At 43.0% G+C, this 27,527-nt stretch overlaps 1 protein-coding gene across 2 annotated transcripts in view; it reads right to left on the bottom strand.

Annotated features, from left to right (window-relative positions):
* Positions 1-27,527, bottom strand: part of HSPA12A (heat shock protein family A (Hsp70) member 12A) — an 81,558-nt gene that overhangs the window by 17,717 nt on the left and 36,314 nt on the right. For both annotated transcript variants that reach the window (XM_090057820.1, XM_090057821.1), the window contains exons 4-6: positions 25,910-26,096; positions 24,936-25,040; positions 20,658-20,774 (exon numbers count right to left, since the gene is read on the bottom strand). In XM_090057820.1, coding sequence (XP_089913946.1) covers positions 20,658-20,774; positions 24,936-25,040; positions 25,910-26,096 — 409 coding nt within the window. The remainder of the gene's footprint in view (positions 1-20,657; positions 20,775-24,935; positions 25,041-25,909; positions 26,097-27,527) is intronic.

Raw genomic sequence — 27,527 nt, 5'->3', positions numbered from 1 at the left:
TAACCTCCCATTAATGGTTCAGATTTAGCAAGCATTTATTTCTGGATTTGATCTCAGTACATCTACGTTCTCATCATATCCAGAGAACTCTGTAGTCCTTTAAAGAGTATTATCAACACTGCACTTTAGAGAATGGCACTTTTTCACCTGAGCCAGCATCCCACATTATGAGACGCCATGGAAATACTGGTTCACATTTGAGCTCTTAAACATGCAATAAGACTTTAGAGGCAGGACTACAGAGAAAACTTCTTTGTAATTTGAGCTTTGAAAAAGAACCGCCTATAAAGCTAAGAGCCAGCTCTGTGTGAATGACCTTTTAACCAAAAGCCATCATAATTAGCATCATCAGTCCTTAATGTACTTCACTTCTGGATTTCACAAAGCCCTGTAGAATTCAATCACTCACTTCACTGTTAGGCTTTGTGTTCTATGCAGTGGTCTACTCCAAATGAATGCTGTATCAGAAAATGCACCATCTATCACCCTGCACAAAACAGTTCCTACTACAGTATAACCTCACAAATCCCGTATTCTCAGGACTGAGCACCTGCCAGAAATTTGAAAATTCTGGATTTTTTTAAACTGGAGTGGCGGCTGGTCATGAGGAGGGAGTGGGGAGGGCGTAGTGGCGGCTGCATGCGGAGCAGCAAGACAGGGTGGTGGATGGTGGCGGCAGCTGCCGCGTGCAAGCTTTCCCCCACTGCTCCAGGACTGGCCACCGCTACTCCCCAATGTAGTGTATTTTTAAAAAGTGCCAGATTTTTGATATCCGGATTTATGAGGTTATACTGTTTGACCTAAACTACTGCAGGCCAAAGTGATGCTTCTTTTGTCAGAAGGGCACATTAGACATCTTTCTTCAGGCAGATAACCAATGGCCATAGCACTGTAATCCAAAATGCAAAAGAACATGGCTTATCCATGAACTGCACCAGTTTCTTTGAACTGCAAAGCTGATTAGAAGAGTTGGCATGGATGGTTCAATGTGAATGAAAAAAAAATAAAGCACAAAAAATTGTGCTCCATCTGTTGAATTTGCTACCCTGATTTATTAATAGAATTAGCTGCCAAATGGAGTCAGTTTGTTGTAATTTATATTTATTTCCCCCTTTCTGCCCCTTAGATACATGGATGAGCAAAGCTGCCTGAGTATGCTGTTAGCTCCCCACACACCCACCAAAAATGGGCAAATAGTCAGTGCTCAAATACAAAAGAAGAAAACTACCACAGAGGTGAGAACCAACAGCCTCACTGTCTTGGGCAGATCTCCCAAGAACTCTTCCCACTCAATAGGAAAGCATGTAGATAAACCCAAACTCAAAATCCAAAGGTTGCAAAGTATTGTGTCTTGAGACAGCTTGCACAAAAGATAGCCTAGTGCACAAAGCACTGGGACTTTAATTCTAGGAGTGTCTCATTCTGGGTTGTCAGACTGTGAAAACTGGACAAGTCATGTAGGGCTTGTCTACACCATCACTGTGATACCCTGCTCACTTGCTCCCACTCCACATGTGCATTAAATCCAAGAAATGAGGCAACAGCATCCTTAGAGCTGTCCTGAGTACGTGCATTGGGCAAAGTGATTGGTACATGGCACAGGGCTGCTTGTGGGTTTTGGGATTTGGCACATTGTGCAGGAGTAGATGAAACACAGAAGTGGTATTGGAAACTGTAAAGGGTTTGTCTATATGTAAAAATAAGGTAACTTTCCCTACATCAGGAACATCCAGAGAGTAAACTCAAATCACAGTCGTGTGGCAGTAGTATCCAAGTGCTTCATGACTCAAAACCTGGCTGAGGCATATATAAATGTTAGATAAAAACTAGTGAGAAGTCAATGCGCTGTCTTCTGATTAACACTGTCATTTAATACCCTCCGAGATCTGGTGATCTTCAACAGTATAAAGATGTGCTCAGAGAGCGTTAAGGAGGCTATGTTACCTCATTTCTTGGATTTATTTAATAAATGACCAAACAGCTACTTTGCTAGATGGAATTAATGATGGGCATGTTGCCCCCCAAAGACTTCTTGTACCCATTTGTAAACGGGCCTCTAAAATGAGATGGCTGTAGGGTCCAAATGAAGGTTTCAGCTGTAGGAGTAGTAGTAGTACCATATTTGCTTGAATACACAATTGGCAAGGGGAATAAAGCCCTTCATCTTATAATCACATACAAGGAAATCTCACCAAATGCATTGCCTAACATTAAACTGCTGCCAAAAACAGCATGTGTTCAGCAGTGGAAACAAACTACCAAGTTGGTTAAATGCAGCCAATACTGAGCACAACTATAAAAAACATGGCCCATAAGATTGAGCAAGGACAGGTTAGTGCCACCCATCTGAATAAGACACATGTCCCTTATAATGCCCCTTAAGTGCAGCTCCTTTCAGTGCCAAGACTTCTCCCAAGTCATGGTGAGCCACAGCATTGCATACATTTGGATTTCCTCTTCATTCCCAGAGCTGTACTATGCCTTTCTTTCCCATTTCCAAGTATTCCCGTTTCTTCCCCAGCTTTAAATACCTGGCAAACTTCATGAAATAGGGCCCCAAACAGTTCCACCAGAAGCCCTTTGTCACCCCCTCTTTGAGCCTGGTGCATATGATTAGTGTGGCCCCATCCACCATGAGATGAAACATGTCAGCTACACAAATTTTTGGAGAAAACCCAGGACTTGTGACCAGAACATCTGGTTCCAGTCATAAATAGGAGATAATTAGCACATGGATCCTTTGTGAGGAGTATCTGGACTCTGCTAGGGCCCAGCCCAATGAACTCTGTGTTAATCACAAGCCTTTGGCTTTGGACTAATATCATGCATAGTTTGCACTGCATATAAGTATGTACCAAAGTGCTGTTCAAAAGTGTGTTTATGGAGTGCCTGTGCTAAAAACTGTAGCAGTTTCAAGACAGATAACATGCATCGACTCTGGATGAACTAAGTCTATGGGTAGTATATACAAATTACTATAGCCATGTTTAATTTTAAAGTGATTGTTTTCATATTTGCTCCTCACTTCCATATGCTGAGAAAGAGCAAGGTCTGACAGTAAAAAGAGAGGGAAGAGCCTGCCAGGGGAAAAAAGAGTCTGCACGGAAGCAGAGAGCAAAGGGGCTGCCTGACCCACGAGATTTATTTTCCCTGCTGTAGCAGTGGGAGGGGGACAAATCCAAAGCAAACCTCCAAAAATTAGATTCTATGCCTGGAAAATTATAAGACATTTATAAAATGTTCCATATATAAAATCTAATTATTGGAGGGCACATCTTATAATCAGGGTTGTCTTTATCTGAGTAAATATGGTATTGCATCAGTGATTGCAAGCTCCTACACATGTGCTTTACTGTGGAGTAGACTAATTAGCTCTACAGCAAAGCATCACATCTACAGCTCTACAGCAAAGCATCAGAGTCTACATGTGCACCAGTCTTAGGGAGCAGTAAACTAATCAACTCTGCCATAAGATAGTACTGTCAGGGACGGTACTACCTCATAACAGATTCATTAAGTGAGATTAGATGCACGTGTAGATGGCGATTGCCGGGCACAAATTGCACCTGGTGAGCCCAGTCAGCTGGGGGCCAGACTCCTGGCTCCTGCCAGCCCCTCCACCACCTGATGCCACCACATGGAGCCCAGGGCTGACACTTCTTGCCTCCTGCCAGCCCAGAGCTACTTCGCCCTGGCTCAAATTCCTGCTGTCCTGGGTGCACGCATAGGTGCTGGAGCCAGGGGCAGCTAGCTCTGGCTCAAGCTACTCTGTAGTGCTGTCAACACACTTAGTAAGAGAATACTCCTAGCCCTAAATAACTTGTTTTAAATAGGTAGGGCAGACAAAGGATGGGGAAAAGAAGCATTATTATTCCTACTTGACATCAGGAACAGACACATAAGTTAGCTAAGTTCATATAAGAATCTGACAGAGCTAAGATTTCTAATTCCAGCACTCTTGAGTACCAATTCAATTCCTAACCATAGCTTCAACCTTCCCCTTGCAACTAATGAGGCAGCTATTTCATTTGTGCATGTAAGAGCCCATTCATATGTGCAAAACTTGCAGGGGAAGTTACAGAGGAAAGTTCTGAACACTGATCCCGTATAACCAACATCTGCAAAAAGGTGACATGGGCTTGTTAAGGAACTGAGCACTACAGGTTGGTATAATTTAGCCAACTGTTATGTCAAATAAATAGTAGCTGTGAATAAATGGCAAATGTTGTGGTTACCAGAATATTTACTGTAATTACTAACAACAAGAAAGCTGTGATTGCAAAAAATGCACAGCACAAAATCTGTAGGATATGTTCTGGATAAAAGAACTGAGAAAGCAACAACAGCAGCTGGAAATTGTGTCTTGTGAAAGTTACACAGTTCAAGCTAATCAGTTCATTGTGTTAACAGTTTTGTGATATGGCCATCCACTTATCAGTGAGCTTCTCTTTAATCCTCCTTCTTGTTTGCTAGCAAGCACTTTCTCCAGTCCCCGGGCATCCAATCAGGATGTCATAAATAAATGACACCGATCTAATTAGACAGCTGAGTTTGCCAGCAAAGAAGATGAACAGCAAGGGAAAAGACTCATAGAATTAGCACACAGAAGCTTGGTAAAGGGGTAAAAAAAAAAAGGAAGCTAAACAGCAGATGTTATTTTGCTTGATCTTTAGTTGTAATAGTTAAGAAAACTTAAACATAATTGTTCAGACTTCACTACACTCTCATACATAGTTGTGCTCAGCCATTAGTCCTCATGATAATGCAAGTAGCACAGTACAATAAGTAACACAGGCATTAACAGAACATAATGAGGTCAGATAGCCTTTGCCATTCAGTCCACTTCTCTGTTTAAGACCACATTCTCAAAACTGTTCAGCACTTGCAACAGAAGCTGGATTTCCAAAGAGTCCAAATCCCATTTAGGGAGCATTTTCAAACAAGTATGACAGGGAGCTGCTGGGGGCCAAGATCTTTTGAAAATGCAACCACGTTATTGGACTGAATGGGAACTGACAGGTGATGGATGTTTTGACAACATGGCCCTTAGTACTTCCTTCATGGTGCTGAGCTCCTCAACCTCACTGAAGTAAAAAGAAGTTGATAGTATTAAGCACCTTACAGGATCCAGGGCTCATTTCAAGTCAGTTTTTAAATATGTCCCCGGCTGCACCTTCAATTGCTGCCTTTATACAAGTCCGTACCAGAGTTGTCAGATGTCTGTAAATTTATGGACCGTCTCAAAAAAAAAGCAGGCTAAAAAGGGCCGTTCATAAAGTCCATTAAAAAAAAAGTGGAGCCATCTGTAAAAAACTAAGAAACCACGAGCTTATTTGATGATCCATTATAACTATCAGAATGAGGCTAGAATCAAGTGTCGATAGACAACTCGAGCAAACTAGTGCTGCCTGGTGTCTAATTAGGAGTGCAGCTCAGCACTTTGCAGGGATTTGTCTGTCAGGGATTGCTGGCCCATGGGAACCTTTGTAGCCCCTTCCTTGCTTCCACCCCAGCCATGTGCTGCTGCCATATGGCCCAGCTGTCATCTGCCTGTAACGGCTGCTCAGAATTCATCATAAAAGTATGCAGAGTTGCACAGGTAGGACCTGGAGGGTAGGCAGTGCAGCTGCAGGGCTGAGAAGGGAGGAAAGGCAGTAGTTTGGCCTCAATGCCAGGACAGGGGGAGCAGAAATCAGGTTGAGGAGTGCAGGGGGAGGGGTAGCACACTGTAGGGTGCAGTCAAGGGTGTCAGGGTATGGGGGTGAGGAGGAGATCCCTGGAGTGGAGGCAGCACAGTGTAAAACCATTCCTGCAGACAAGGAGGGTTGGCAGGGTTGCCAACCCAAGATTTTTTTGTTTTTACAAAATCTTTTTACTATGGTTGGAGATAAACCTCTAAATCTGAACTGAGCCCTTCTAACTGTTATCCCAAGGCCTATGTTACATTTACATTATGTAAAACATATATTAGTAAAACGTGTCAGTTAAAATTTTGGTTTTCTATAAAAAGTTTGAAGATTGTCAGTAAAAAGAAAAAAAAATGTCTTGGGATGGCAAACCTGGTCCATACCACGAATTACTTGCTCTCAACAACAGGTTTTCCTGTGTTCCTCAAAACAGCATCTGAACACTCAAGGAAGCAAATAATGAAGTTAACTGCAAATCTGTGAAGAATAAAACCTCTGTCCTCAACTGAAATATCTAAAAGTCAACAAGAAAAACTTTAATAGGAAGGAAAATTTCTCTAAAGAATGTCCTGCTATCTGTAAGGCTGAACACTAAGATCTCTGCCTTCTGAATTTAAGGGCCCTTCCCTGACTACTCCTTGCCTTGCTGGTCCCACAGGCCAGGGTGAAAATAAGCAGATTCGTCGCTAGGTTCGGGTAGATGGCACAAATCCCTTATGCTCCAGGAACACTGAATGCACTCAAGATAGTGAAATACGTGAAGGGAAAGGACCGTGCTGTGTTTGCTGGCTTTTCCATGAGCAAATAAATTACAAATCCATTTCTGGAAGATGGAACTTGTGCAAAAGTGTCAAGAACTGACGGCAGTAACTCCCTCGCTTTGGCACCTACTCAAAGAACCGTGGATTGATTTTTCTTGTATACCGACTTTGAGCTATGCAGACCAGATGCTCCGTATTATCAGATGAATTGCCACTGAGGATGAATCTCATTTGGTTCAGATGGTATGGCTTCAAATGCTAGCATTCTCTCTCAAACCTCAATGAAAAGGTTTCCCATCATTCACCAATGGTATTTCGACACAGCTATTATTCTAAGGGGGCAGACGCATTATACACTACCACTGGTGTAATTTATATTGGTTTCATACATTGGTACAAGTTACACCGGTGTCTAGAGCAGACAGACAATCAATAGGTGCTATTTCAGTACCCTGTCACTAACCTCCAAACACATTCTCCCATTCCTCTAACTCACTATTTTTCTCTGTATTTAATCAGCTTTAACCACTTCATACAAGTAATTTTCCCTCTTCACCAACAGGCATTCCCTATCTTCCTTTTCCTAAACAATTGTTCTGAGTCTTGTCTCAACCCTTTCTTGGCATCCTGGGGAGGAAATGCTTCTTACTATGTTCACAAAGCCCTGTGATGGTATAGTTACAGTTTAATAGTACAAGGAAAGACTACAGGACCTGGGATGAAGTGCTGGCTGCTCAGTAACCTAGAACTTGAACTTCAAATTTCTGCCTTTCTACTTCCTGCCATGCCACTAACTCATAGCACCGCATAAAGGGAGGCAGCCTCTCTGTACCCTACCACGTCCTTTTTGTAACAGCATAGCAATACTTCACTGCAGAATTAACATGAGCCATCAGCTTTTGAGTTAACTCCTCTTAAATAAGCCTGAACCAAGTTAGAGCAGACACACAGAAGCTGTGCTAACAGCTGAGGAGTTGTGCTAACCCAGGCTGTAGCTTATATCCTCAAGGGTCAAACCGCTTGAGCTAAGAGCACACGCTGCCCTTAAAATAAGTGTTTTTGTGTGTTGATGGGACCCAACTTGTGGGCAACATTTGAAATGTAACTCCAGCTAATTGTAGTGAAGAAAATCCCTTGGGCACCCATCTCATGAAACTGTCTTCGTGTCTAACTCATTTCTAACACTTTTGAAAGGGTAGGATGTAAGATGTTATTGAAGTGTTAACTATTATTGTTGTTGTTGTTTGTTTCCAAAGGAATCACAAGAGGTACTGAAGGTCTTTTCTACAACTCTTACACTGAACAGTACTTATCCCAGTAATCCCTACTACTGTTACTACTTCTTGTGAATAAGGGTTGTGGAATGGGCCCTGAGTCAGTACAGATGATATCGCAGGTCAACAAAAAGAATGGCAAACTATTATATACAAGGCCAATAAGAAAACTGTTGTTATGCAGTCTTTCCCACCGTGCCAAATGCATATGCAGCCCTTAATCTCTTCCCTTTCTGACTTTGGTGTCAAGTGCCTGTCTCCCCCTATCAGAGAGAAGTAGATTACCTATAACAGTGTGACAACAGCATGAGATTAGCTGTCAATAGCCTGAAGTTATTAAAGAGCTACAGGACTATTTGGAGTTCAATAGTCTTTTCAGTTAGAATTTCCACTCAAGGCTTTCAATTTAAGGAACTATATTCCTTGAGTTGCTTTTTTATTTAATCTGAAAGGTTAAAAAAAAAAAAAAAAGATAGGAAATCTTGGGAAGCATGAGCAATGTGAGAAATCTAGAAGACCTTTTGCAGCATAAGCCACCAGTCTCAAGTAAGATGCAATTTAACGTAGGGAAAAAAACCAATCAGTTCTGTGCAAGCATGGGTGTTTTGGTACTTGTGTTAAATATACTATCAATCTGAATATTTCAAAGGTGTCTCACCACAGGCTAAGTTTAAAAACAGAAACAATCTTCAGGCAAAATTTCTACCTAAATGTGAAGATGCACTGGGGAAAAAATGTCCCATACCTATTAAATTCATTTTCCTGCTTTTGTTCAGAAAGAAAGATGGATTTTATGGTTAAAACATGGGACTGCAAGTAGGGGACCATGGTTCTAGTCCATAAATTTGAGCGTTTTAGTTTTTGCTACAAACCCCTTCCATAACATCTGGGCAAGCCACACTCAGGCTTAAAATCTGCAGTAAAACTCAAGCTCAAGCACATGCTTCAAGTTCTGAGTATACAACTTGAGACACATAGAGATTGATTTAGAGAGATGGACTAGGGACAGGCATGATACATAAACTGGTTTAAGTGATCAGCAACTGGTTTAAACCTGTAACAGAACAGATGTTCTGTTCACGTGAACCAGTTTGAAAATGGCCAAAACCGGTCTGAGATAAGCCTGGTTGAATGTAGTATCAGGCTTACCTGATTTGGGTCAAACCAGTCTACGCAATGTCTGTCCCAGACCCCTTCCTGGTATAAGTTACAGAGTCCCTCAGTATCCCAGCATGCTCTTTGGGCAGGGCTCTGATCTCTTCTCCAGAGAGCAGGGCTGGCCCTGCCCCTCCGCTCTCTAGCTGGGGGTGGGAGCATGGCCAGAAGCCAACAGGCATGGCCGCCTAAGGCAAGGGAGTAGGGAAGGGGTTTATTCCCCCTGTCCCACTGGGACACCACCGCTGAGGTCTGCCTGGCTGGGGTGTAACAGCCCATCAGACATTCACCCCACTCCCCACTCCAGCGGCAGGGACAGGGGCATCAACATTAAACCTGCCTCTCCCGTAGCTGCCGAGCTAGAGATGTGGGGTTGAGTTGGGTCAGCTGTGGGGACCAGGCCCTTGGCTTGGGCTGGAGAGCACAGGCAGAGACTGGCTGAGCAGCGGGCTGCCTGGGTCAGCTTGGAGGCACTCTTGGGCCCAGAGCCTGGCAACTGCCTGCCACTGGGGCTCGCAGCCGCGGCCGTGCCCCTGTCCCGCGGCGCGCTGGCCGAGGCCGGCGGGGCTCTTCTGCCTCCTTTGCTGGCAGCTGCCACTGCCACCACCATGTGGCTCGGGGTGTGTGGGTGGAAGCTTCAGCCCAGCCGCTTCTGCCCCAGGCGTGCACAGAGCTCTGGCTCCAGCTTTCTTCCTCCACCCGCCTGGTGTGATGAGCAGCCCCTGAACGGGCGGAAAGCAGCTGGAGCTGAAGCCAGAGCTCCATGCTCCAAGCAGTAGCCGCCAGGCTAAACCTACTCCCTCCCTCGCTGCTCGGAGTGGCCCGGCAAGAGCAGGAGGGGAAGGGGGAGTAGCTGCCAGAGGCAAGGGGAGGCTGGCTTCTGTCTGGGCTCGGCAGGGCTGTTCTCTTCCCCTCACTTCCAGCTGAGGCTCTTGCCCTGCCATGCAGCACCACTTGGGGTGGAGGGAGCTTCTGCCCGGTGCCTGGAGCTCCACCCACTCCTTGCAATGAGCAGCCCGGGGGAGCAGGGGCTGAAAAGCAGCCGGAGCTGAAGCCAGACCTGTGTGCTGGGCCGAGCTTGCATCCACCCCTAGGACACCACTGAGAGGGGCTGCAGCCCCCGTCAGGTTTGCTCCCCACTTGCTGCTCCAGTGGCAGGGTAGGGGCATGGCCAGACACTGGCCAGCAGGGCCCCTTAGATGAGTGGGAAGGGAAGGAGTTTATCCGGCCACTCGCCCATGCAGGGAGCGATCGGCGATGGCCCGGGCGGGCAGACCCTGGCTGCAGTCCCCTGAGGGGGTGGGGAATAACCCCCCTCCCTGCCCCCATGCTGGCTGACACCCCCACCACTGCTACAGTGAGGGAGAAGCACCCAGGGGACCCTGCTCGGGTCCTTGCCAGTGGGACAGGGAGGAGGGAACTGAACCCCTCCCTGGCCAGTTTACTCAGGGCTAGTGCCTGGGCTGGCTATACCCCCTCCCCCACATAACAGCTTCCCTGCAGCGGAGGGTGTGCGCTAGTGTCCTCCTGGCCTGAGCCACTGCAGGCACGTGCCTGCATTTCCTGAATGTCTATCCACTTGCTAATTGGTTTATACTAGGCAGGTTAGATGAACCTGCAAAGATTGAATCAATTCAGGCTCTGGCTTTTTGAATGTCTGTCCCTAGCCATGATAACAACTAAAATCACTCAGTATTATATATAATCCTTGGGGGCGGGACGGACACAAGCAGATCTCAGACTACATATCTGTTATATTCATGCCTGCTTATACTACCCAACTGTTTACTTTGGATCAAAGTGGGATCTGTTATTTTACTTCTGTCTAATAAATCTGTTTTTGGTGCAGAAAGTACAACCGATAATTGAGGCTATTCAAAAGCAGTGTTACTACTCTACTCAGAAAAATAAGACGTTACACCTTCATCCCATGCATACAATTAGTGACACCTAGCATTTTAATGAATGGTGGCATATGCTTGCAGCTTCTTTTTAAATAATGAAATATGTGGGTCTGAAACATGGCTGGAGTTAGGAATACTAAATTCTGTGGTCACTGATTAGATGAACCAGTTTGTCACAGATAGTTAGGTTGTCTCACCGAAACAAATCTCTTTGTTACGTATGGCTGGGTTCTCTCTTCATTGTCTTCAGGTTACTGTTACGTAACTAAGAGCGCCTGTTGTCTAGCACTGTGCCTGCATTAGGTGACATTGCTCATATAACTACTGAAGCCAAGAACAGATATAGGAGACTGCACCAGGAACTAATATTCTTTCCTATGATGAGGAGGCAGGGGAAAAGGTAAAGATGCCAGAAACAGTGGGTAAGTTATGAACAGTAGTACCTAATTATGGGCAGAGCAGTGTTAAAGCAATGTTCTTGCTATGTGTAGAGTCAGGTATGCCTTTTATCCGCAGTTTTTTTTTACAAAGTAACTGTGGAGAAATGGTAAGGGACTTCACTTTGCTATCTTAAAGTCAGCTACAATCTGTCTGGGTCATTCTGACAAATGGACGCAGGGGAATCCCTGTGTCTTGGCAGAACTGTGATGACCATTTGCTAGCTTTAACAAGGTATTTCCACCAACTTAGTGAGCCTGAGTATGATAAGACCCTAATATTTTATAGACATTCAACTGGCAACAATATTAGGAAAAGGATACCGCACACTATGCTTAAAAATGTAACAGGATAGATATAGCGATAGCAAACTTCTGTGATTTTATTACAGGCCTCACAGTATTTGCTATTTTTTGTTAAAGTCTCAGCTTGCATGCCATTGGAAACTTAAATCTGACATACCATCATGTAAGAATAAAACATTCCAGCCCCTTCGGTAGCAACAGAAAAGCTTGAAAATGTTATCTCCAAGTCCCAAAGAGCAGAAGGCAAGTTAAAAAAAGAGGGACCCCCCCCCAGACTTATTATTTTGTAAAATACTCCAAGTTTTAAGCCAATGTCTTGATTTTGAATGCCCCACTCCTGATTTATGAATATTTGGATTGGCAATATGGACCTCTGCAAACATTTGTGTTTGCAATACATAAGACACACATTATGCCAACTGATTGCAACTGGAAAGACTGTAGTGGGCCCACAGGCAGGAGTGTGTGGTACAGCAAAAAAAGCCATTATATGACCAGTATAAGCACCCATCATGCACTCTGGAAAAGCCCGTGGATAGCTTCCTTGTTCTGTTCCAGGACACTCAGTGCTCCCAAAGGGGAACAAGCATAAGACTGAAGAAATACCATCACGATCGTTCTCTCTACCCATGTCAATGAGTAAATGCCACATTTAGCACAACATCATCTTTGCTCCTTTGAATTCCACATACATTCTAAAACTAGAATAAGATTTTTTGTTAATAATCTAGGGCAGAAGTAACAGCAAAATGACAGAGAGATAGGATTAATCCTTAGCATTTGTGCTGCACTCAGCATCCTGCATGAAGACTCTGCCCCTTGCAATATTTATTACCTCTAATTTTAAAGGAGCAGGAGAGCATGAAACCTGTCCATGAAACAAATATGATTTCCTTAGTCATCACTCAGCTCCCTTTCCTTGCTCTAAGCTCTCAAGCACATTCAGATTACTCTGGTTAAGGTTAATGCATGCACTGCAGATTAAACACCTGCCAAGGTGAAGACCCGAGCTGGCAATTCTCTGAGGAGAAAAAAAGGACTGTGCTAGCGCAGATCCTGTTCCTACTACAGTAATTCTGCAGTAGCTCGCTCCCAAATCCCTGGTGCGGCAGAATACATTTATGCAGTAGATGAAGTCATAGCAGTGTTAGTGCCACTGCCACCAATTAGTGCATTTCAGAGGGCACAGAAGAGCACACAGTTGGCACTTGCAATGTTTATGACCAGCACTCTCATTTTTATAAGCTATTAAGAGTCTCATAAATTTTTCTTATAGGTCATATTTTTACAGAAGTGCTCTTTGAACCCCAACCAAAATGCAGAGAGAGGAGTGCTTCTTGCTATTTGAGTACCTTCTCAAACAGCCGGCTCACCAGGTTTTCATTTTAACTTCTAATTTCAGCATCCTCCACAACAGCTTCCTGTGGTCCAAGCTACTTTTGTAAGCAAAACCATGTGAACCTTGCTATGAACATTTTCTGTGGGGAAAAATACTAGGTTTTTTCCCCAAGAAATGGCTCCAACTGTTCCACTGGGAAAAAATAACAGATCTATTTTGTTTTGGGAGGATAAGAGGTACAACATAACTAGGGACATTTTAAGCTTGCTGCACCAAATTAAAATATTTTGCTTGTGGTCAGTTTGACCTCATTTCTATCTGCTTGCACAGGTGCAGCAATGCATCAGGAGAACTGTTGTTTTAGTCCATAAGGCAATCTCCTCCATCGGTCGGAATAGCTGGATGGACTGAATGACCCATGAGGTATGGCACTCTCTCTGGCAGGACAGAAATTTTGATTTTTCAAACCAACTCTACCATTGCCTTATAAATCTTTCCATGCCAAGTCAGAGATCCTCCTGCAGAATCCCATTCCTCACCTTTCTGCAACACAGCACATTAGTCTACTGGACTCTGCCCATTGCTAAAGAAGATGCTTCGTATACAGAAACGCAATTCAAAGTAGTTACATGCAGACTCATCCCTGTAAAGTCATTGTGCAAATTTGTAAGCCAGGATCAGAATCGATTCACCTGTTCTTACCGGAGTGCAGTGAAAGTCCTTACGCTTTACTTGCCTGTCAAAAAAGGGTGCTGGCAACTGAATGGGTAATTTTTGAAAAACAGGTTAATGGATCACCTCTCCATGCCTGGTGTTTCTTGTAAACATGGTTGCAGCAATTAGTAGGGGTACATTCAGGTTTATTAGCCTACATTTTTTACTCTACACATTTTCACTACATGATTAGTCTGGCATCCCTAATTAATCACGGCTGCAAAATGATGTAATCTTCGTACAGTATCACATTACAAACATTTGGATGACTATAAAAGTAAAATTATAGACTGAGCATGTTAATCTTACTAGCCTTTGATAAACCAGGACAACCAATTCATTTACAAGATTCTGGCTTTATTAGCAAGTACTATTTGTAAGAAATCTTCTGCTTCTCTAATCCTGCTAATATGTTGAAATGCCCACTGCCTTATCCATGTGATTTATCTCAAAACCTTGCACCAATGCATTTGGCTGCACTACAGTATAAATATTTCACAAGCTCATCACATTCTCTTCCTTTACAACAATACAAGATTATCAAATACAAGATCCATGCTTAAAAGGGGAAAAAAGGATTATTGTGACCACTCCTAAGAGGAAATGAGCCCAGCGAGACAATTTCCCTCAGCTAAGGCAGACTAGATTTTTAGAAAACGACGGGGGGTTACACGTTCAGTAGGACTGGGGGGAGGTCTATACTGCCTCTGCCAAGAAGTGCACCCCGTCACTGCTCTCAACCACAACCACAACCACACACGGGAACGTCCAGAGGGGTTGTGAGGTGCAGAGCCCCCGGAGTGATTGCCCAGCCTCACGTCTGGGTTTGGCACGTGCAGAGCGATGGGGATGCGATTCCTGGCAGCAGTCTCAGGAGTGCCGTGGAAACGGTGTGGACGTACCTGTAGGCTCCTAAAGGCCAGACTTCCAAAAGCATTTCGATGATTCAAGACACAGATCTGCGGTGCAGAATTATAGGGGTGTTAGAGACTTGGAGGTTCACCTACTGCAACTCCCAGCAGGAATGGGGGATGTGCAATTCCTAAAACATATCCCAGACAGATGCTTCCGCAACCTTTTCTTCAAAACTTCCCATGAAGGAGTTCTCACGACTTCCCAGGGCAGCCTGCTGCATTCTTCTACTGGTCTTGCCGGTAGGAAGCTCTTTCTGAGACTTCACTGACATCTACTTAGCTCCACCTTAAACTCATTGCTTCATGTCCTGCTTTCTTGGCAACGAAAAACAGTTGCTCTCCCTCTTCATTATGGCACCCTTTCAAGTATTTGAAGATTACCACTGGGGCCTCCTTAATTTCTTTTTCTGCAAACCAAACATACCTAATTCTCAACCATTCAATGTGTGGCTTGGATCCCAACACTTGTATCATGGCTACTGTTCACCTCTGGATTAGCTCCGATTTCTGCACATCCTTCCTAAGATGCAGAGCTTAAAACTGCAAGAATGCTCCAGCTAAGGCCTAATGCATGCTAAGTGGAGTGGCTGAATGACCTCCTGTCTTACACCACCCCTGCAGTTGTGTGACTGCATCATAGTGCTGACTCCCACATCTTTCTCAGCACAGCTCTTGCCTCCCCAGTTATGACCCATTTGTACATTTGTTTTTTCTTCCCTAAGGATCGTGTCTTACATTTGTCTTTATTGAGATCAGGCAGTGAGGTTAGAAGTCAATCCACATGGAAAGCTTTCTACTTTGATCCCAATGTAACTATATTGCACTGATAGTGAGAGCATTTTTACTTCTTCTTATTGCCCTTGAACAAAATTACTGATTTTCTATTTGTGGTTCTGCTTTATGCTGCTGATGTTTTCAGTAATTACAACCTAATTCTGTTGGAATACCCTTCTTCCTGACACCTCTATTGTTTTTCACTTCCTGTCTGAATGTCCCTTTTCTGTCCAAGGGAAAACCCCAGATCATGATCCGTTCTGGCAGGAGAATACAAATTTAATTGCTTTCACTTAAAAAAAAAAAAAAAAAAAAAAAATTCTGTGCCTTCCAAAACGTAGGCTTCATTTCTGGTGGAAAATGTGTGACAATAGAACAGATGTGCATGTCTGAGACGAGACAGAGAATAATGGCATACTGCACTATTTTAATCACAGAGGGTAAGTGTTGAAATCTCCCTCCAGAGAGTTGCAAAACAGCTCGCTTACCAAACGGTCCCATCTATACCAGTGTGTCTCACTGAAAACCACTGCTCTTTAAAATCTGTTTATTGATAGTGGAAATCCAAACATCCATTCCCGCTCCCCCATACTTATTTCAGCGAAATCCAGATCACTTGTCCCTGGGTAGTTCACCACCCACTCAATCTGTAGTGGGTTGCTAAATCAAGGATGATCTGTGGAGAGGTTTGCTGCAGCTTTTACTACAAAGGGGTCAGCTTCTCCACTGAGCTAAGCCTCATCAGCAATCTCATGCAGAGAAGCAACACCCTTTAAAATAAAACCTTTTACACAGCTGAAGCACCTCAGTGGTCCCATGCAGCCACTTGCTGCAGCTGTATAACCGGTTGCTTCACAAACCTGCATTTTTGTGCGTGTTATGGATCACAACCTATAAGCTATCAAGGCTCTACAATCTATACGGACAGGCGCAGCTAACAAACCACGCAGTGCTTTACAATCTGTTAGATAAAGGTTATTATTCCTATTCAACAGATGGAAAAAACTGAGGCACACCTGACCGTAATGTCAGTGAAGGAGCTAAATTTAAAAAAAAAAAAAATTTACATTTCTGACCCAGTGCTCAATTATTTTCATCAGGCCTACCTTCCTGTGGATGTATATGATATTATTCACAAATGCACACTCAGATCTTGTCTGTTGTTTGTCTCCAAAAATTACAACTATAGACAGAGCTTTGCATATACAGTATCTAAATTGACAAAACATATCTAGAAACAATTCTTACAATATCTCTAAGTAGTCAGTCAGTTAACTGACATTTCTAAGTCTTTAAGATATATTTAATAAGGTTATGAAAACAGGCTTCCTCCTCCTCTCACTTTCCTCAACACTGAGCATGTTTGGCAGGCTAAGCTCAACTTTCTTACTTTACAGCCTTGACATCCGCATACCCTTGTCACATCCCAACCCCTTCCCTGCCCCTTATTTCTGTTGGCGTGTCAAAGAAATTCCAGCCTGTGGATCCCACTTTGCATTTTACTGAGGCTTAAAGAATTCATAGTGTAACGTGAGCTGCAAGAATGCCACTCCTAAAAAGAAACATCCCGCCAGGATTATTAAATCTCTGTTTTCCTGAGAAATTTAGCTATTGCACCCAAAGTTTATTTGAATGAGAGGGTCATAGTAAGAGGTTACAGAAAATGTCACTCATAGCAGTACGGTACAGAAGTAAATGATTTCACACTTAACTACATGTCACTAGAAATGTACTGTAAGAGTCGCTGAATGGTTTGGATACTTTTCATCTTTTCACCGGGATACTTTTACTGTAGCATAACAACAGCTCTCTTCCTTTTCCTCCTACTATAAACAGCATAAGACTGACAAGGGCACTGAAAAAGCTTACTTCATGTTACTCCCACACTTCAAATCTAGCCTTACTCTCACTGAAGTTAACAGCAAACTTATTGATTTCAGGTGCAGCAACACAAAATCCCTTTAATGCACAGAAAAAAGAACCTAGAACAGACCTTGGCTTTGTAGACAGCATTCTTATGCTCACAGTATCCTAAATATGCCTATAAGTATGGCATTGAGTATAAAAACCATTACAGACATACACCATCCAACAAATGTTGAATGTGTTTGAGACCGGAGGCTTGGAGGCAGTGAGCTGTTCCCTCCGCGGAGGAAGTCCCACCAAGGTATACACTCAGTGTTGGGCACACAGCACTTTTTGGAAGCATCCACATTTCTGCAGCCAGCACTTCAACGTAATACAGAATCTTTGGGGAGGAAAGAATAAAACAGGAAGGTGAGAGGCCTCTGTGGACATGTCCTCAGAAAGGAAACAAGGTTGGACTTGGTGCAGAAGACTTATTTGTACTACTGTAATGCCTGGGAGCCCTAAACATGGATCTGGACCTCATTGTGCCACGTGCTGTACAACCACAGACAAAAAGGACAGCTCTTTCCCAAGTAGCTCGCAATCTATGTATAAAACAAGGAACCACCAATGGATACAGGCAGAGAGGGAAGTATAACACAGCAATGAGACTATACTGGTGATAGGCAATAGTATCAGCACATCCTAACAGCTGTCAAGTTGTTTGCAAGTATTATAGAACAATAGGGTTAAAGAGGGTTTTAAAAGACGAAAATGAGCAAGGTTTGTGGATGTTTATAGGGAGCCTCCCCCACTCCACAGCATGGGAGAAAGCACGAAGAAACTTTTAGAAAATATGACACAGAAAAATGGTGTCATAGGTGAACAAGAGGCAGGAATCAACATATGCACAGTGGATGAGAGGTGACAGGCAGGGTGGATATACGTTTCACTTCAAAACCCTTCACAGCCTAGTAGCTTATGTTCTCTGTCACAGAGGTGCAGAAGCCAGTGCAGGGTGACGAGGTCAAAGTGACAGGCTAGGAAAATGGTCTTTGCAATGTTGTGGATGGACACGAGTGGAGCAGGACTGTACTTGTCAAGGCCAGGAAAAAAAGGCAGCTGTTGGAACTGAGATGCAAGATGCAACTGAGAGCCTGGATGGGACATTTTGCTGGGTAGATGGATGGGAAAGACCACCACATTATGAAGAAAGAACTGGCAAAATGTAGACCTAGACCAGATGCAGCAATCTAGAAAAAGTTACACACCAAAGATAATGCCCAGGTTATGGGTTTGAGTAATACACAGGGTAGCATTACTTTCCAAACTGGTTAAGACACATTGCAGTATGGAGGGCTTGGAGGTGCGAGGGAATGGAAGGAGGACTGAAAACTCCATTAAAGCTATACTGTGCATGAGCTGACAACTAAACCACCCAGGAGCAGATGTCAGAGAGCCAGGTTGAAACTTCAGTTTGAACAGTACAAGACGTGTTTGGAGGAGAGAGGCAGAGCTGTAATTTTTCTCTTCTTAGTTCGAATACTTCCGTGGGATATTTAGCTTCTGCATGGATACCCACCTAAAGTGGGCAGAAAAGCCCTGTCACCACAGACTGTAAACTCTCTCCCATTATTTTATCAGACAGACTACATAGTCTGAATCAATGGCTGAATATCATTATACTTCACTCAAATTATTCTTACTTTTTCCACTTACCCCCAACCCCCACAGACAGATTTCTCCTTAGTGCTCACTGAAGTGAGCCACCATCACATCATAGATTTCATAGACATCAGGGCTGGAAGGGACCTCGGGAGATCATTGAGTCCAGCCGCCTGCCCAAATGGCAGGAAGTCAGCTGGGGTCATAGGATCCCAGCAAGATAAGCATCCAATTTACTCTTGAAGGTGTTCAATGTTCACCTTAAACTAACTATTATCCTAGAAGCATAGAAAATTAGGGTGGGAACGGACCTCAGGAGGTCTTCTACTCCAACCCCCTGATCAAAGCAGGACCAACCCCAACTAGATCATCCCAGTCAAGCCTTTGTCTGGCCTGGTCTTAAAAACCTCCAAGGATGGAGGTGCCACCACCTCTCTGGGTAAGTGTTCCAGTGCTTTACTGCCCTCCTAGTGAGAAAGTTTTTCATAATATCCAACCCACACTTCCCTTGCTGCAACTTCAGACTATTGCTCTGATCTGTAGTCCCCCTTTTCCAGCTTCTGCTTCAACTCCAGTACTACCCTTGCAGAAGCATACCCATGTTTTTAAAATGTTTGCACATTCTGAAAGTTAGTAGAAAAGGCTCAATTTTTTAATCCATTTCTGCATATCCGTTTGCTTACCAGGGTGGATATGGGACCTAGAATACACACGATCACATGGCAATTGCAAGCCAGAAAAATCATTTTTCTTCTTTTATTACTCCCTCCCCAATATTTTAAAAATCAAATGCCTCTTGCAAGTAAGCATTCAATTACTTATGCATTTCCTTTCATTTTCCATCAGCTGAATACACATCCTCATTTAAAAGCCTTAGCCGTCCTCCCTTTTTATCTAGTTTCCTGATAAACACAGCCACAGACAATACCACGGACACGGACACTATCCAACAATGTTCAATTGTGCCACACACAGGAGATGTCAAGAGAGCGATCTTACTCTGTGCTATCCCTTAAGCAGCTTCCATTTGACGAGCACGCATGCACACAGACGGCAGGCAGACAACACCACAGCAAGATAACGAATGGGTCTCTAGTATTTCAGATTTACCTACAACCGTGTGCTTCCATCAGAACTTTATGTGTGTTTTGCTTCTGGCACTATCATTAGCAATCCCACAATAAAGACTGTTAAGAAAAATGTTGCTCAACATTAGAGATGGGTAGAAAAAGCGTTAGAAAAATCTGGGTGCTACCAAATAACAAGATGCGGATTATCTGAGTACCCCTCACAGTCTACAAATTGTGCATCTGTTGGCAGTGGGTCAAGAACTATCTAGGGGCAAAAAAAAAAATTAAACAAAATGAACATCCCAGTGAAAAGAACGGTAGTGTACATCAAACATCAAAGACATACAGCAGGTCTAAAACAAAGGACAGATACAAGCTCAGTACATTGTGTGTATATTCACACGATTTCAGGCTGGTTTTTTTTAATGCATATAATCTGTCTCTCATTAAATTAGTTTTTAATTTATTTTTATAACCATGCTGCCTGACTCATAATCATTTCTACTGTTGGAAAACAGACACAGGAGAAGTATTTCTGCTTTCTTTTTTCTTATTCTATTCAGTTTAAGATGCCAGAGATGAACATTATAAAAAAATATGGACAGATAAGGCGTCTAGTAGGGTGAACATGCCTGTTTTGACACAAGCTGCATGTACACAGACCACTCTTCAGTGTTTTAAGCCAATCCAAATAATTTTTCCCTGGCTTGTTTGCAAAACAGAATATATTCCTTGGCTAATGGTAGCAGAACAAGATTAGCATAATTTGTAAGGACTGACAGGGAGCATTTCTCATCCTCCAGACTTACCTTGTATGCAGCTTGCCTCATAAACTGCTTTGCAGGCTGCTTCCATATAGCAGGCACAGTAATGACCCATCTTACTTCAGAGTTTTCAAACTCTGAGCCTGCTTGATCACTGAGCTCCTAAACCAAAAGGAAAACATAAAAGATGGATGTTAAACTGACACCAGCCATTTGACAAGGGCACATTGTTTTCTGCTGGCTCCACTAAAAATAACTTCCTCTTTTCCTAATTTTTAAATGTTATGTCTGTGCTGCAAGTCAGAACAGTTAAATCACTGCTCAGTGTGCCAGGACTAAGGGTTACTGAACACCTTCTCAAGGAGGCCTTCAGAAAAACTCTGGGGCTGTTTCTTAACGTGGAATAGGAACAGTTCCTTTTCCAATGCAAAGCTCATGCTCTGCTGAGCATAAGAGCATGTTCACAGTACTTGAAGTCTGGGATCTGTTGCTAGTTTAAAGAATTCACACTTTGACCCCAATTAGTATATATATATAAATATTTCCTGCATCATTGACAAACACTGCAGTTTATAAGCTGTTTCTCAATGGCTGCTTTGTGTCACTCCTCTTTAAATCAAACCTTTAAAAACCTAACGTGGAGGCTTTCTAAAACCTCCACGTTAACTGCAAGTACTTCTTCCTAAAAATCTGAAAACACTTGACTGTTCATTGCTTGAAAAATGTTTGCTTTGAGCAAGCAGTCATTAGGAGTTTAGCTCTCCGCTTTTTCTTTTTTTAAAGAAAAGTCTGTATTGAATTTGCAAATTAGGTAATATTTGTGATACATTTTAGGAAAGATTCCAAGTAAAATGCTATTACCATATGTCCTATTTTAAATCTCCATTCAAACAGGGAGAGGGTTCAGAGAGGTGAACAACAGCCTCCTTTAGAATGGAAAACATTTTTCTGCATGCAAGTGCCACAGGGTTATGTTTGCTTAGCTATACTGCAATTAAAAGCTTGTGGCCAAAACAGAGCATGCTCCCGCAAGGGCACTTTGGTCGACTATTATAGACTAAAGGTAGCAGTACTTCTTTACTGATCATTTAATTATTGAACACACACACACACAGAATTGCAGCACTCTGCATACTAACAACAATTGAGGATCTAGCCTAAAACAGGGAATGCTAAAAACAGTATTTGCCACTGTTCAGCATTCTCCCATAATATGTACATTTGCCTTAGGATTTCCTCAAATTGTGCTTTGTTATGGCCCTGTCTCATTAACATTCCACTCTGAAGCCTAAGCAAAGCATAAATTCCCCCCAGGTACAAAGATCTGAAAGCGTAGTGATAGGCTGGTTTTTGTTGTTGTTGTTGCAGCTGTAAGGAGGTGATAATCAAAAGAGAATAAATTAACCCCACTTAAAGACATGGGGTCAGATTTCTAGTAAGGAAGCTCAAGGAACAAATTCTTCCTTAGTTTCACTGAAGTTGTATTAATGCATATTGGCTAGGGATAGAAGTTACACAAACTGGTTCAAGTTATCACAAACTGGTTTAAACTTGGAACAGAACAGAAGTTCAGTGCACATAAACCAGCTTCAAAATGGCTGAAACTGGGTTAAGATAAACCTGGTTGAAAGTAGTATCAGTCTTAACTGATTTGGGTCAAACCAGTTTCTGAAACTTCTGTACCAAACTCTTTCCTGGTTCAGGTTAAACACAGTCCCTCAGCATCCCAGCATGTTTTCCAGCCCTGGGCTGAGCTGTGCTGTCTGCTCCAGCAGGCAAGGGTTGGGGAGGGGCGGGGAGCAGGAATTGCCCTCCCCCCAGGCAAACCTCAGCTGGGATCTGGGGCCATGAAGAGGGGTTAAACTTCTCTTCCCCTAAGTACAGAGCTGCCCAGCCATGCTAAAAACTTCCTGCTGGCTGCGACTGGATTACAAATCCAAGAGGCACCTGGGAACAGGAACAGGAAATGATGAGAAACCCTGCAGAGTTCAGCTGCTGTCACTCTGGACTGCAAGTCCCAGAGACCTCGGGGACAGCAGGAAAAGAAAGTGAACACACAGCCCATGCTGGCTGTGAGCCAGAGAGCCATGCTCTAGTGCCCCCTGGCTTCTGGCCTGAGCCACTGTAGGCAGGTGGCTGCATTTCCTGAATCAAGTGAATGTCTGTTCAGTTGTTTCTCAGCTTAATCTCTGCATTTTAGACTAACTTGCAAAAAGACTGAATCAATTCAACCTCGTGCTTTTTGATTTAACTCTGGCAAATGCTGTGCTGTTCCTGCCTGTGGCCTAGGATGCACCTTACAGCTGGGACAGACATTAAACATAAACCAGTTTAAGTGATCAGAAACTGCTTTAAACCTGTAACAGAAGTTCAGTGCACATAAACCAGTTTCAAAATGGCTACAACTGGTTTAAGATAAACCTGGCTGAATGTAGTATCAGACTTAACTGATTTGGGTCATACAGGTTTATGAAACATCTGTCCCAGACCCCTTCCTGGTTCAAGTTAAATCATAGTTCCCTAGCATCCGGAGAGCAGGGCTGGCCCTGCCCCTCTGATCCCTAGCTGGAGCAGTGAGGGCTGGCTGATGGGGGGGGCAGGGCAAGCCTAACTGGGAATGCAGCCCAGTTTACGGGGGGGACTGCCTCCCCATAGGCAAACTCTGGTTGGGGACAGGGAGGGGGGTTAAACACCCTTTCCTTGACTCAAACTTACTGCTGGCTGCAACTGTGGACTACAAATCCACATGTATCACTTACAAGTTGCAGAGTCCTGCTGCTGTAATTCTGGACTGCAAATCCTAGCGACCGTGGAGACAGTAGGAAGAGGAAGTGAACACACAGCCAGAGAGCTGTGTTGTAGCGCTCCCAGCTCCTGGTCTGAGCCACTGCATGCATGTAGCTGCATTTCCTGAATCAAAGGCAAATGTCTATTCACTTCTGTTTCAATTTAATCTCTGCAGTTTAGACTAACCTGCAAAGACTGAGTTGATTCAGCCTTGAGCTTTCTGACTACCTGTTCCTAGCCTACAGGAAGCATGAAATATTGCAGGCTTAGGAATGTGTTAAGGGGCCCACATAATTCTATTTTCTTTAACTTCCAATGCTCAGATTAGGAATTTCATTTTCTTTAGTGCAAAGAAATCATGCAGCTTTCCTCTCTTTCCTTTCATCAACCACATTATTAAAAAAGTGAAGAGAAAACCCGGGAGAACTTATATTTGATGTGGCAGTAGGGCAATAGATGAAAGACACCACAGTATTGTTTGAATACAACCCCCAACGGAGGTTGCAGTTAGTGGATATCTTCCCCAATGCTTGTTAGATTTTTATAAACAAACATTAAGCTTAAGGGCAACAATAACATCCGCTTCCTGCTCACAACAGGGTGAAGTTCGTTCCTGTGAAAAGCCAATATATGACCAAGCCATCCCTAATAGGCCCTAAATGTTCCTTGTGTGTTATCTGCACAGATGTTTAGCTGTGTGAATCTAATGGGCTGTCTACAACGCAGGAGTGAGCAGAGGTTGTTTTAGAGTTAGTTTGGCCCTGGAAGCAATATAGATCATTAGCATAACTCTCCATTTGAACTCAAGCAAATTAGGATCAGTGCAGAGCAGTGCTAAAGCACATACACTGTTTCCAGTTCCCAAGCTAATTTATTCAGAGGTTAATTAGCTGTATGTTTAACATCCCCCAATATTATTTCAGTCAGGACCAGCTTTGAAATTTTATAATTGAGGAACAAACGTGGCTCACTGGACTCCCTTCCTCTTACTAACTGCAATCAGTGGAAGCTCTGCATGAGCAGAGATGACCAAAAGTTGGCCGTCAAAGGTTAGACTACCATCCCCTCAACACAGGAAAACCTTTAAATGGGCACAGAACATACAATGCCCCAGCAGCAGCATAATCATAGGGATGATGGCTAGAAGTATCTCTCAGATATTACTCCTGGATTGCTTCACAAAGAAATAGCCAAATACTGAGTTTTGGTTGTTACATTTTCAGCCACTCTTTACTTGAGCAAACTCCAAATGGAAAGAGATTGACCAAGAAGAGATGGGCTGAAGAATAAGAACATTCAGATACAGTTTCCCAGTAATATATCTGCTAAAACATCAGCTTGTGCCCAGTGTAAGAAAGAAAATCACTTAAGGCTACCCTGGACCCACCCACCGCCTTCCTGGAGTTTCTAGACCTGTCTTTCTTTGTCAACATCAAATATCAAATGGAGCAGAAGCTTGGCAAGGTTAAAACTACGAGGCCTGCCTTTGCACTAGGTATAAATATAGAAAGCTGGATAAGGCAGTGTTTTCTTTACCTTTAAAGCCTGTTCCTTAAAGAACTGCAGGGCGTAAGCAAATATTTCAAGTGCCTTGACTTTTTTGCCATTTGCAGCTGTCAGGTCTGTTTCCATGGTGAGATTCTACATGGAAGAAAATAATGAAAAGTTATTAAAAGGAAGAGGTAAATGTTAATTTCCTGTCACTCAAGAGAAAGAAATTCTTCCTTACTGAGACTCACCAGCTTAAACCTGCCACATACAGTTTTGGAAAGAGTCTATCCAATCACTGAGATTTCCCACTCAGGACATTTTGCTGTTTACTAAAAGTATAATCTTTGCACCTATCAGTCCTGCTAATGAAGAGCTGCCATGTGGATGTTTAAGTATCCAATATGCATAACCAGGACCTGCAACTGACTGTGCCAAGAAACTGTGCATACAAAAAATGAGATCCGTGCTTTCTATTTAGCTCAGAAGTGAAAAATATATATTTTGGCTTTGTATCAAATTATAAAGCTGCAAAATGCCCCAGTACAAAAAGTACCAACTAAGCCCCAAGAAATCTAGAATGATTAAGTTAAAGATAAACAGTAATGTGATTTTCTTTTATAACATATCCCAAAGAATTAAGAGAGAATACATTCCCAAGAAGAGGTCAGCATTAGGTTTATGTAGCTCTTAGGTTCAGGTGGCATATAGGCCCTGCATGGGGTGCATTTAATCTAATGTAAATGGACCACACAAGATACTTCAGGAAAGACAAATGGAGCAAACCCATCTAGAGCAACTTTCATCAAAATACAGAAGAATGTTTCTTGTTGGCAAGGGTGGGCAAAATAAAGCAGAAGAAATTAAGTTACAAGTTGCACATCACTTACAAGTTGCTTATTTATTTTACAACTGCAAATACTTATGCTGTCACACATTTTAATAAAACCTTTAAAGGCCCACCGAAAGATGGTTTTAAGCACAAAAAGAAAACTACCAGGCAGAGTCCAGTTGTTACTTACACCAGTGGTATGTAGCTTCATCTTAAACTTTTCAAAGTACAACCAATGCTTTGATTCATTGGGATCCAAGTCATGGTAGAAATCTCGTGCTGCGTAACCAAAGCTATGAAACTTTCTTTCAGGTGTTAAGAGGATAGTAGTTGGAGTCTTCTGATTGGATACACCTGGGTCTCCACCTTCCCATCGCCTATGAAATAGGTGAACCAGCTTCAAACCAGTGATACTAACATTTGTAATGGCATGCTCATTAGTGCATTATGGAAGAAAACTGGATTGTGCAATAGTTACACATGCAGTGAGTTCACTTCTGGACACCTGAAGTTGATTCCTGTTTAGGTACAAAGTGAGTCTTTATTCACAGCCAAGAAAGCAGAGTTGTCACAGTTGGTTTTAGGTAACTCTTAACAGTCTTCACATGAATTCAGGAATATTTTGTGAATGGTTATATTGTTCTCTTGGTGGCAACTAGGGTGGTGCAGGTGCCAAGCTGCACGGTTGACAGCCCAAAGGTTGAAGTTTGAGGCCATAGTAGAAGTGCTTACGGCACAGCCCATCGGATCCCAGCAAATCTGCAAATTCTGCTAAATACCTTGTCACAAGGACATGAAAAAGGAAAGGATTCTCCTGGTAAGTATATAGCTCTGATAATCCAAGTCACCCAGGAGAAATTAGAGGACAGTATTACCTGTCAAATATTGGAAGTCAATAAGATGAACAAATAAACAGAAAGACAACCAAATGGAATATATCAACTGAGTACAACCCCCCCGACTAAACTAAACCAAAAGAAACCTTACGTTTAAAAATGAATGCCACACATTCAAAAATTAGGAACCGTCAAAGGTGTTGTTAGTCTTAAATCAGCCTCTTGTAACAATTACATGATGACATGCAAGGTTGTTATATGATTTTTTTCCTGGAAAAGATCCCATCCAGAAAAATTGAACCCCCACACAGAAATGTGGATGTTACCCTTTCCTCTGCCACAGAGTTCTTTGTGATGCCGCACTGGTCAGTTAAAATAAAGTTTTAACAGCTGATTACTAATTGAGTATTCCTCAGTTTTGGGGCATAAGGCTTGAGAGTCTGGGGGCAGACCTGGAGAAATGCTCAATAGCCACAACTGAAGTGGGTGGGAACTGTGCTTCAAACACGCAGGGCCAGATTCAACTCCACCTATTAAGTGTGAAAGGGACTTAGGTGCCTGAGTGCAATTCCATTCCACCTGCTCAAGTCCCTGAAAAGCATTTAGTACAAAATGTAAGTGGATTACCACCTCCTTGCTGTTTTTGGTGACTTAAAGGTGAGATGGTATGTTAGAAAACTAGAAGCCTTGATGGATTTCCAGAACTTGAACAGGATGGAAAGGAATTGCCCTTATGTGGATGTGTCCACTTAGATGACTAATAGCTGGTATGAAGTCTGGCTCAAAGTGGATAATAAGGACCCTGAAAAAAATCATACATTTCAAATCAGGCACTCAGTGTTAGTGTATGCAATGTTAGCCTTCATCTCTAGCTTCCTAAGCTTCCCCATTAATTAAAAAAGGGGGAAGCACCCTTCTTCAAATGGTGCTTGTCAAGATCAATTCATAAAGATCTGGGAGACATTCAGATAC

This window comes from Crocodylus siamensis, chromosome 7, assembly GCF_052110815.1.
Source record: "Crocodylus siamensis isolate JL-2025a chromosome 7, ASM5211081v1, whole genome shotgun sequence".
Lineage (NCBI taxonomy): Eukaryota > Metazoa > Chordata > Crocodylia > Crocodylidae > Crocodylus > Crocodylus siamensis.
The sequence above is the reverse complement of the archived record's forward strand: the minus strand, read 5'-3'. Positions and strand labels throughout refer to the sequence as shown.